The sequence below is a fragment of the Nasonia vitripennis genome, chromosome 2 (genome assembly GCF_009193385.2).
Source record: "Nasonia vitripennis strain AsymCx chromosome 2, Nvit_psr_1.1, whole genome shotgun sequence".
In the NCBI taxonomy this organism is placed as follows: Eukaryota; Metazoa; Arthropoda; class Insecta; order Hymenoptera; family Pteromalidae; genus Nasonia; species Nasonia vitripennis.
The window spans coordinates 6,785,613-6,798,012 of NC_045758.1; the positions used below are offsets into that span (position 1 = coordinate 6,785,613).

Here is a 12,400-nt window from a genome sequence, read left to right on the forward strand (position 1 = left end):
CGATAGTCCTCGAGCACACAATATATTATCATCATCAGAGGAAGCGAGCGGCGAGGGAGCTGCGGGCGTCTCACTCCGACCGATCTGACCGCTCGGCGCTCACTCCACGAACACCTTTCAGTCGCAGCGCGTAGCCCGCGAGACTCGAACGCGCGCTCTTGTAATACGTGTAATCTCACTTACGGCAGCGCTGATAAATCGAAGCGCACGCGGAACTCTTCAAATCGTCCTAAGAAGCACTCGAGTGTATTTGCGCAATTGTAAATTCAACATACGAAAAGTGCTTTATTTCATTGTATCAACAAGCGTATATTGTATTGTCCTCGCAACGATCTTCCGCATTGATGGACCTCGGAGTTTACAGTTGGTAAGAATTGTGATTCGTTGTTGTATATGTTGTTAATGAAGGATACATGTGATAGAATTGTACGTTCCGTTTGGTATGTGTTACCGGAGAAGTGAAATCGTTGGTTTCTTCTAGAGGAATGGAAATATTGTTAGTTTTTCCTGGCGTTCAGTTGCTTTTTTCTTAACGATCGTACATGGCGATTATAGTAATGAGAAAGCGAGATTGTATTGGAAATCGTCGATAACGCATATTATGAAAATGCTGATCCGACGACGAACAGAAACACATAACTTGATCTTCGTATACCTTGGCTTCTACGTATCTTATCTGTAGGTCTTATCGGCGCAAAGATTTTTCCTATCGCGCTTTTCGAGACACGCGTCGTGTGCGTCTTTAAATTGGTCAATTTACTCCGGTGATAGTGCGCATGGGCAACATAGTAGATTGTTGTTCTTTATAAATTTAACGGGTTAATAGAACGTGTATAAATTCTTGAATTAATTTCGACCTTAAGGTAGATCACGCCTAGTAGTAACTCCTTTTGTAAATGCGAAAAATCAAACTTAAATGTGATATGTGCTCAACAAATAGCTGAGGTATTGTCTAAGTGTTGAATTGCAACACGAGAATAAGGAAATGTTTCATTTTTCTCAGATCTATACCGCAGATAAAAATTTATATAATGATTCATCGCATGTGTGTAATAACCTTGCCGTTTTCGTGCAATTGACTGCAAACAAAACTAAAACGCTATTACAACGTAAATATTGTCTAGAAATAGGTAAATGCATTCTATTGACTCGAATGTAATTTTTCTGGTAATAGATCACGTTTTGAAATGAGAATTACTACTCATAGCATACCTGCATACCTCAACTCGCGCATACATTTGTGTAACGTCATCTCTCTACAAAATGCATATTCCTTATTATTTACAAAGGTTAAGAGATAATAAAAAAGCGCATTCTTTACAAAAAGGTAACGAGCTACAGCAAAAAAAAATTGAAAGTCGTGTAGGTAGTCAATAGACATGGATTTTTCGAACGTTCGTCAATTGAAATTCATCGAAGAACAATGCCGTTTCCTTACGGCAAGTTCTACATGCGAAGCAGGAGGACGACGCACGATAAAGGCGCGAGAGCTCGCAAAATACGCACGCGTAGAGCAAACTTTGATTTGTATCCGGTGTACATACGCGTTGTACAAGCCGCTTTCAAACTATTTGCTCGAATCTTGAAATTTTTGAATCATGGAGTATAGTTATCGTTAGTTTTAAAGCGTTTTTCGTATACTTCAGCGTATACAATAATAATTGAAAACGAGTGTTAATTTTAGAACTTCGTGAGCAATGACTCATACAAGCTTTATAATTGTAAACTCCAATAATCCTCGTCGAATGACGATGTATAGACTTGACGATCTACATAATCTAATTCAATATTCTTAAAACTTGACATCATCATCCGTGTAAATATTGCATAATCCATTCAATCCCGTTCAAAAAGTGTAATCCTCGTACGTATAAACGTTTCTCTCATTTGACTCGTCATCATCTCGAAATAGTGTCCGGAAATATTAGATAAACTGTGCAACTGTAAACACAAATAACGCCTCACTTATATACCTACTTATAAAAGATACTCTCGCGAATAAGTCAAATCCACAGGTGTTCACGTGTCTGGGCGACGTTGCGGTGACAGACGTCGTGAGATCTCGCGCCACGACCGGTTCTGCGTCTCTCTCTCTCTCTATATATATATATACCATTAATGGCATTCCGTGTGTGTTTCTATTTTTTACTTGTTTAGCCGACGAGAAGCGGAAAAACAATCTGCCGGTCGTCAGGGATTACGATCACGTCGTGCGAATCGCGATTCGATGGGAGAGAGTCGACGAGAAGATTGAAAGACGATGCCGACGACCGCCTTGCACTTTCTCAAGGATGTGTGACCGTCCTCGCTGACTCTTTTTCGATACGAGATTATTAGCGTAAGAGAAAATGTAGAAATGATTGTTAATGCCAAGGAAGCGAGAAATGCCTGCGATTACTAAAGCTATTTGTTGTTATTTCGAATAAACGATGTATAAACGAAAATCTGCGCAGTATACGACACATGCGTGAAAGGTCCATTGTAAAAAGGATGCCAAACGCATGAGTCACGCACTGATTTCTTTCTTTTCCGCGAGCGACAATTGCATTTTTTTTTAATCTCGATTCTGCAGCGAACGGTAAAGTAATAAAATGGGAATAACAAGCGCTTGCTCACGCTCATCTTATCGAGACAAAATTACGTGGACGATGTGAAATTCCAGAGAACGCTCTTCGTTACGTCAGAAATAAATTATTGTCACTTTCCCATAAAGAGCGACAAGGCGCGCGAAAGGAACGTGCGCGCATATCCGTACGATTCGGACCGTGCGGTCATGTGGAACGTTTCGTTTTTGGATTCGTGGTGTATACGTATACCAACGAGAAGGCTTTATAGCAAGTTATTAAAACCTCGTTCGAGTTATTTTAAGCAGTGGTTATAATAGTACAAATAAAGTTTCGAACGCTCGTAAAATTGAAAACAATCTATAGTTGCAAGCCTTTACTCTAGTATACTACAATAACCTTTATTTCTCGAACAAGTCGATCATTGTTTCTTCATCTAAGATTCTGTTCGAAAAATAAATTATCATTTCAATAGCGTTGTATTCAATCTGCGCAAAATCTCCACGGTTTTAATGGTCTTACATCAATCACAATAGGAGCGTAATCGATACCAATAAAAAACACATCGTAGTTCGTTAATTTATGCAAAGCCAATAGATTCTCTATGACTACAGAACAATATGTCTGCCACTATATCAAGTATCTTTTCGATTATGCTCAAACTTTCATACAGGATCGGAAATCAAATTGAATAAAAAACGCGATTCGCGCGACTAGTAGTTAATAGCCAACAGTGGCAACTACTGTGTAAAGGAGGTCGAGGTCACGATGAAAGCAGGCGATAGTAAATAGCAGGCAAGGCTTTTGGCGAAGTTTTCAGCTCTGCGACCTGAGCAAAAACTCTATAAGACTATATTTTACATTTTACATTTCAAAATCTTACATATTTTTGCTATGCAAAAGGCTCATACTCTTATACACTCTAGTAACACTGTGAATTTACTTAACCATTCCAATTAGGACGAAAAGTCATTCTCTGTTTTACAATCTAAATGACTACATTAGAAAGAAGAAGAGCGTCAAAGCTCTTTCAACACACGCAACTCCTACTTTACCTCCATATACCCACATCGTTTCCTTTCACTCTCGCACCTTCTCTTTCCCCTGAACACGCACATACACTATAAGCTCGCGTACTGCGATTGCATTACGAACTTGTTTATACCTATACCAGACCAGCAGCTGCTGTATAGTAAAAGTAAAGATGCGCTATGCACTAGATAAACAGCCTGTCATCATAGAGCCGCGAGGGTGTGTCGTCGACACACCCTCTATCCGCCTACGCTCGAACTTTCGGTGCGTTTATGCATACACACAATGCACACGTGCATCTGTAACGATGCAGTTGACTTTGGATCGAGTCCAAGCGTGGCTTTACCGTTATTAAATTTATGTATCCGATCGCCTTCGATTTCCTTCCGATCAGCGCACGCTTATGATGTTCTATAAGAGTTTGTGGGTGTACAATCTGTGAGCATGGGTTTCGCAAGTGTTGATTGACTGTTCGTGTACGCGGGAGTTTATAAAAGAGTGAGCTATTAGAATGTCGTTGCGGTACGTTGTGATAAACGCGCGGAATATAATGGCATAATTTTATGGCTCGTGTAGCAAACTCATTTGGTGACGAAATTTTCTAATCTTTCTGGTTCAAGGCGATTCTTATTTGAATACCTATTTTCAGCTTTTGCACGTGGTTGACGTTTGAAGCAATTTGTTGTTATTTCTCAAGTACAGCAACTATAAATACAATTTTTGTTTGAAGTATACGCATCTTGACAAGCGTAACAACATTCTTATACGCAACCAGCTCGAACCAGATCGTAAAATTAGAAGCTCGCAATTAAACCTTCGACTCTAACAAGCCATTTGCATGTAATACACACGCAATGCATAATCGTGGGTGTATACAGCTACAAATCGTTCATAGACCCAAGCTCGCCTTGTGCAGTCGATGACCCGAAAAATCAGTCGATCAGCTATTCGACACACGTCCCGCAACTCCGTCGTCGTATGGTCTATGATGCTGCGGCGGCCCTGCGCTGATACACACGCGCCCCTTTTCAATTTTAACTCTTGAAACTCGATGGTATACCTACCGCGTGCGGACCTTGAACGTTTTATTCTTTTATTCAAGTGCCTGATTGAATTTCAAACGTGAAGCGTATGATAGGGTATTACAGGGTAATAGGATAGATACAGTGTATTTTTATAGTGGGTGGAGTTGAGCGGCCGTTTGGGTGCTTTGATGATTTCGCGTCTGCAGATGGTTAGTTTTTATTATTACTGTTGTAAATGAAAAATCCGCACTCATTGATCATTCGAACGTAAAGCGTTTAACCCAGAACTAGGTATACCCATGCCTAACGAGCTCGAGAAGCTTAAACTTATCCTTCACGCTTTTTATCGCGCAAATCCTTCAACGAATGTAAGAAAAACACTGCTTTATTTATAAGTCCCAATCGTAAAATCGTCTGAATCACAGAGCACACACAGACGAAATTCCAAAAGCAGGACCTCATCATCAGGCCTGATCCATCATAATAACGTCTGACGTCCCACACGCGTAATAAAATTTCGTATATGTATAGGCTTCTGGCTCATTCATTAAAAAATTATCAACTCCAACGATAACGATACCCTATACGTTCACTCGTGCGGCTATCGCCTCTTGTCACTCGCACAGCCTCTGATGTCTCTCTGTCCTTTTAGATGAACGACGACGATGGAGCAGCGCTACAGGACGGACGTACAACTCGCCGCTGAACTGACCGAGTAGAGATAGGCGTCTACGCACAGGACATACGGCTCGAACCGAGATAAACAATATCGGCCACCGGAGCAAACATTGCCGTCAGGGAATAAAGAGTCCGGTCGAGAGGAGCGGATATAATTTTTGGAGAAAGAGGAAGGTCGCCACTTTTTTTTTCCTGTGAGTATGATGGATGTGCTTTGGATACACTGCATAGATGTGCTTGATTTTTTGTTTTACGAGGGACATGGGAGCTTGAGATAGATTTTTTCGCTCGAGAGAAAAGTGAGTGATTGATGCGATCAGTCGATACTTGGAAGACTTGGAAATGTTTTGACAGAAGTGTTACTGTGTAACTCTTTCGATTGAAAAATAGAACTTGTACGAGACCTTTAAAGTGATGTACTTGTTATGACTATGATCATTATCACAGCAAAATGTTTTGACAGCTTCGTTGTAAATCTAGTTTTCGAGCTTCTTACGTAGTTGTCTTTGCAGGAGCTGCAGGAAAAAATATCGCAAGGAAATCGACAAGTCAGAAAGTTCCAATGGGTACCGGAAACGGAAACGAAGGTAATATCAAGCTTTGACCCTTTTTTATGTGTACTCTGCTATTTTGAAAGTTCGATAAGGACTAATACTCGTCGAGACGACACGCTATTATCTGCGAGAAAAAATAGTTCCACCGCGGCTTAGTCATATTTATATATATAGACGTTAGACGGTATATAAGTCGATGCTGAGAATACGAAACGTTCTATGCCTTGTGTAGGAGATAAGGCACTTTTACGGTGGCTCACTGTATGAAGCGTTTTACATTCGCTGGTGATCGATCTGTTGGAAGATTTGCTTATGTTTCGTCGAGTAGCTCTAGTTTTTATGCGCTATCCGGTACTTCCGCTTCTATAGCCATAAACTTTTTTTTTTAATCTTCATCTCTGATTACGATAAACGCGGTATCTTAATTTTGAGATAAAAAAAATCACGAAATAAGAAAACCATAACACTCGCATTAGTCTCGAGAGACTAAAGCGAAACGCGTCAACGCTTAAAGCGACATAAACCGCTTCTTCGAGTCGCGGCGGCGGCTGTCGGAAAGGATTGTTCCGAGCGACTCGTGCAGCGTGTGATTTGCCTTCGTGGAATTCAAAGAGGCCTATTGCTAAATTTACGCTCACACACGAGCGCGTGACAACGACTAATGACTGATTTTTATGGCTATATTTCAGAAAGTCTTGTACGAGTGGGCATTAATATAAATTTTCTGTAATCGTAAGGTACTTGATTGACCGTTTCTTCGAACAATGAAAATCCTGAGATTCTTCGTAGGCGAGGATCATCCTGTCATTCATAATTCAAATGTCCGCGTCTGCGAAATTAGTATTATGCTAATGTCCAATTGAAGGCAAATTTATGAACAACAAAGTGCGAAATTATATGAGCGTAAGAAAATCATGCCCGAAGAAGAATAAATTTCATTTATTGTATATGAGCAACAATTTAAAGGCCTCGCCGCGTGTCATGAATTAAGCATGTTAAACGACATCGTTTGTATTCGAAAACACGTTATAATATACAGGTGTGTCTTTTTCTTCCGAGCAGAGAAACCTCGCAGTATACGCAAGGACTTGGACCCGCAGGTGCATCAACCTCGAACCGCAGACCATGAGAACATGTGCTGTAAAAGATCCTTGCGCGACAGTAGGATTGCATATGCAACAAGTGGTCTTGCTCTAAAAATAGTCATATTTAGCTTTCATTTCTCTTGAAAGTAGACTTATCGTTAGATAGGCAAGCTACGCCTTGAAAATTTTTAAAATTATTGCAAATTTTACTCTACTTAAAGCCAGCGTCATCGCTATACACTCGATCGGCAAGCTCACCAAAAGCGTATACGCTCATACGTAATAATTAAAAACGAAACCGACGCGCCGAGCTTCCGACCGACGGCAGAGCCTATATGCACAGAAATAAAACCTCGGCAGCGGCGGCACAGCACATATAAATGTCGTGCGATGCACGCAGGGACCTCGTGTGGAAATGTGCAGCGGCTCCCCGCGTACTTGGTATGTACGCCGGTGGACGACGTCGCCGGGGCCCAGAGACTCGCGCCGGATGCGCGAGCCGATCCTTTTGCCGCTCGGGGAGACCGCCGCATGACGAATAAATAAATCGATCTCTCCCTCCCCCCATAGTCGGGCTTACATATACGATCTTCCTTATTCGGCCCGCTCGTCTTTTACAGAAGGGCTTTTTCCGCTCGTTTGTTGCTTTGCGCCTCGTGTTTGACTTTTTTCCTTTACGGCTGATGTTATATCAAACTCACCGGTGAGTGAAATGTATATGCGATCACGAGTTGAAATTAGAAAAGCTTATTCGTTAATTATCATCTTGTTGTTTTACATAATATAGATTAGGGATTTAAAGAAATGCACGAGAATTTGTCGACTGGAACATCGGCGAGACCAGGAAGCGTTTTGTAACGCATTAAACATATCCGAGGTGCGAATGAAAATCAAATGGATAATCGACGGAAATATCCTGCTGCCGGTGCATTATATGTGTATAGTTCTCACTTGCGCTACTGCTGCATCAGTCGCGCGTTTATCCGGGTCAACAGATGAGTAGCGATTCGGAATGAAAATGAGTGGCAGACTCGCGCGCAGGAATGTACAACGAGTTGCGAACATATATACAATACATATACCGAGCACGAGTGGCTGGTATCGATTCTCTAGAAAGCTCCTGCTGGAAGAAGGACATAAATTTTCAATGAAAATCAATTCGACAAAAGTGCTCGGAGTTCAATATTCATTTGTTAAAATCAGAGCTCTACGCCACCGTGGAAAGTCAATTGTCGATTACGTTTTTTTACTCCATCGCGGTACATCTGATCAGCAAGGATAAATCTTGAGCGTCTAAAAGCTTTCTCCAACTCTCGGCGATCTTCATTAAATCTATAGAGCATATCTCATTGCCTCTTTTTTCGCTTGATTACAGATAAACAAAGCACGATGTCCCGACTGAGGCCAATAAAAATCACGGCAGTGGGCGACGGTATGGTCGGCAAGACCTGCATGCTCATCACGTACACAGAGAAAAAGTTTCCCATGGAATACATCCCCACCGTGTGAGTTTTATTAATTTTTTATTCACGACCGATGCTCACTTGTAATCTTCTCCCGCGCTGCTGATGCCTGTTTCACATTCAGCCATCGTAACGTCGAGCTGCGGCTATTTCGAATAAATTCAATTTGTATTAATGGCGTTAAAAATAATTTTGAATGGTAATCACTCGCGTAGTTGAGTTCTTTACTTTCCGAAGTATTTACGCACGATCTCGTACAATTCTTTCTTGCATCTAGATCTGGCATAATTGAAACGACGAAAGGTTTAAAAATAGTTTCTCCTCGTGTGCGCCATACCTCGCACAATCGCGCGTTATCGCCATACGTGCTTAATTCCGATCTATCGCGCATCCTTGAAGGCTAATAGAGAGACAGCTCGTGCCTATGATGCAGAGCCTCTGTTCTTGATCGATATAGCTCGCTGCTGATGCTATCCCGAGCATTTTGCTAATTATCTCTCTCTCTCGCCTTCTTCATTTCCAGCTTTGAGAACTATCCGAAGAAGATAGAAGTCGACGGCCACGAGTACGACGCCACTCTCTGGGATACCGCCGGCCAGGAAGATTACGAAAGACTGAGGCCTTTGTCCTATCCCAATGTGAGTTATCAATTATTGTACTCGGCGATGAAGAGAATTCTTCGGATTGGCATTGCGAAGCTTGTTTTTTTCCTATATGTGTGGCGCTTGATATTGTGCAGTCGCGATGGTATCTAATAGGTGTGGAGGATATAATTCATTCTTCTATAGCACACTTTTGAAAGTCAGATTTATTGCTATGCATAATTGCCTATCAAATCTAAAGCGCTAAATCAAAAGTTTGGCTGATCAGTGCTGTAACGAGGAAAATAATTTTCAGACCGACTGCTTTCTGCTGTGCTTCTCCATAAACGCCCGGAGTTCTTACGAAAACATAGCCAGCAAGTGGTATCCCGAACTCAAAGTCCACTGTCCGAATATACCGATAATCCTTATTGGTAAGCCATTTTATTATTTCTAATCACGACTGGTGAGTTGAAGGAGAATATGTATACTCATTTGATTTCTCTTCTGCACAGGCACAAAAAGTGATCTCAGAGCTGAGAGCGACGATATAATAACACCGAATGAATGTAAGAAAATGAAAAAGAAAATCCGCGCTTTCAAGTACCTCGAGTGCTCGGCGAAGATGCAGGAGGGCCTGGACGAGGTCTTTACCGAGGCGGTGCGCGCCGTCCTGAAACGGCCGTCCGCCGCCCGAAAGCTCTGTTGCATGATTTAAGCGAGAGAACATCGAAGCTTCGCTTTGCATCAAGTTAAGCACGCCAAAGACTTGAATTTTCTAAACGATATTATCTTGGTGCACGTTTTATTATTTATCAGACGTTGGCATTGCGTGCCAGCAACGAATTCAAATTGTATGTATGTACGTCAGCCAGTTTAGCGCTCTGTACACGCGCGCTTTGTAAATATGTCTTTTGAGGTGGCGAACTCTTTATTTATCATTCAATTTTGAAGCTTTCATTCCGTTCGCTAGAGGCTAAGTACATGAAGAGAAAAAGAAATCGAGGATACATTCTTTAATTTAGTTTAAATTAGAGTGTCTTTTTTATAATGCACTTGCGAAGTGAATCTGGAAGTAAATGAAGGCATTGATTCATTGACAAAATTCAAATTGTATGAAGTAGATGTTAGTAACAAAATAATGTGTTTGTTCTTTATCGTATTTAAAAAATATATATTTATAGCAAAATTACACGAAGATATACTTGCGCATATTGTCTTGGTTATCTTGTATATGATTTACATGATACCAAATATTTTCTATAATCCAAACATTTTTTTTATGTAAGCGAAATAAAAATGGATATTACTTATGATGTATGTACATTAAGCAAAGCACAATTTGTGGTATAATATATAAAAGGTAGTAAGAAATATTGTACTTCATTTCTATTTGACACTGTATAAGCAATTGTTAGTGAACTACAAAACAAATACCATTTAGGTTCTAATGTCAAAAAGAAGTTTGACAATATTAAACCACAAGATCATTACTTGTTTTATGAACAAATAGAACTTTTTATTATATAATGTATGCGCAGTTATTTGCCAATCATCCTTTTTGAATTTCTAGATTTTTAAATTTGAAGGTTAAAAAATATGCGAAACATACTTGAGTTTTGATACTTGAAAGTCATTTTATTTTCCAAGTCTCATGTATTATTATATGTAATTTTTACATAAATTATGATAGCAGAAACGACTTTATATTATTACATTGATATATAAAGACTAAAAGAATCAATTGCAAAATAAACAGTATCTATATCGAGATGCAAGTTTAAATAATATACAACTTAAATGTAAATGTAATTGATTAAGTTCAAGAAATGTTTCTGCAAAGTGTTTTCGTTAATTAGTATCACGCTCTTTTCTTTATAAAATTAATAGAATATCCTCTAATACTTAAAAGTTATTTTTTTTTACACGCCATCGTCTTTTGTCATACACTTTTCGTTATTGTTGGTCACTCGAGTTCATTCTTATATCTCAATTTTACACTTAAATTTAACCAGTACACTTTAGAAAGCAGCTTCTCCTATTGTTCCTACTTTCTGTTGGAGAATCTTACCGTAGCCCCCTCGGCCACTGTCAAAGTCTGATCGATATTCATCTCTTACCTGAAATACAAACATTGTCAATTAAACAGTTGTCAAGTAAATATGTGAACGAATAAAGACATCAACAAAATGTACTCACTTGTCCTCCAGTTTTCCCACGTCCGTACTGTCTTCCTTCAATAAAACCAGCATCCCAATCTGTTCTTATTATTCTGTCATCCAGTCTTGTTCCATTTATATAACGCATACAGTTTTCAGCATCGGCTCTCAAATAATATTCCATAAAACAAAAGCCACATGGCGTTTTCTTGTACTTGTCAAGACCCATTATGATTCTCTTGATGTCTCCACATTTTGAAAACAGTTCATATATTTGTTCCTCTGTTGTATAAAACGACAGATTTCCGACATATAAAGTGGTGGAATTTCTGAGCAGTCTGTCTTGTTCAGCTCGAGAGCCCTGTAAAGTTATTGTGAAATAATATTAGATTTTATTGCTATACGAACATGAAAAATAAATACTTGGAGAAAACTTAGTGAAATTATCTCTATTTAACGTAGAAAAGTACGATAGTCGAACTTTCTAGAAAATGTAGGTTAAAAAGGTTTATGTATATACTAACCTTAAAATGTTGATCACGGTAAGAGCTCAACTCTACCGAAGGGGAATTGATGTTCATTTTTAGGCACTAAATTAAACAAATCGATCGAATAACTGAAAATGTCAGAATAAAGCGATTTGTCGCTTACAAATCCTTGTTTTCTTGTTTCTAGAAACGTTTCACAGAACTAACGCCATGGAGCAAGAAGGCAAGACTAAACACTAAACTCTCAAGCGTCCATTACACTACTGAGGCAACTGTGAACTGACTACTGAGCGTTTGCAACCTGAGAACGAGCGTGGCGATGGGAGACAAGAGCTGACGCGAGCAAGATGCGCAGAACGTTCTGCGCAGCTTCTTTCGCTGCATAGAAACCATACGATAACGTGCGGAAGTTCAATTCTTAATTTGCAAGCGAATTTTAACTTCATTGCAACATTTGAATTTTTAATTTACTATGACTTTTTATTGTTAAGTCATAACAATTATTAAATTTACTTTTAAATTGTACTCTTTAAAGAGCTGCATGAATTAAGGCCAGCGAGTTTGAGAGCCCTCTTGCGACAGCTTGGGAAAACTGTATATGAAAACTATACGTCATGTCGGTACACGAACTACGGTCGGTAATCGACGATTGCAGAGATCTTTATACCTCAATATTTCAAAAATGAATATACATGACTTACCAGATATATGCAAATTACATTATTTAAACATTTTTGAACATGTACATTTTTTGTTATAAGAACACTGCTA

General features: G+C 39.6%; 2 protein-coding genes across 3 annotated transcripts; one reads left to right on the plus strand and one right to left on the minus strand.

Moving 5' to 3' along the window:
• The first annotated feature begins 106 nt into the window (after positions 1-106).
• LOC100301486 (rho-like) lies at positions 107-11,176 on the plus strand. 2 transcript variants are annotated; one of them, XM_032596345.1, is made up of 8 exons: positions 107-367; positions 2,158-2,338; positions 5,274-5,493; positions 5,812-5,886; positions 8,314-8,443; positions 8,925-9,039; positions 9,299-9,416; positions 9,498-11,176. In XM_032596345.1, the coding sequence occupies exons 4-8, from the start codon at positions 5,862-5,864 to the stop codon at positions 9,698-9,700; spliced, it is 591 nt and encodes a 196-aa protein (XP_032452236.1). In that variant the 5' UTR covers positions 107-367; positions 2,158-2,338; positions 5,274-5,493; positions 5,812-5,861; the 3' UTR covers positions 9,701-11,176.
• On the minus strand, positions 10,595-11,927 carry LOC100114709 (nuclear cap-binding protein subunit 2). The gene is made up of 3 exons (XM_001608059.6): positions 11,666-11,927; positions 11,182-11,502; positions 10,595-11,102 (listed from the first exon to the last, which is right to left on the minus strand). The coding sequence occupies exons 1-3, from the start codon at positions 11,720-11,722 to the stop codon at positions 11,004-11,006; spliced, it is 477 nt and encodes a 158-aa protein (XP_001608109.1). The 5' UTR covers positions 11,723-11,927; the 3' UTR covers positions 10,595-11,003.
• Between the last annotated feature and the right edge of the window lie 473 nt (positions 11,928-12,400).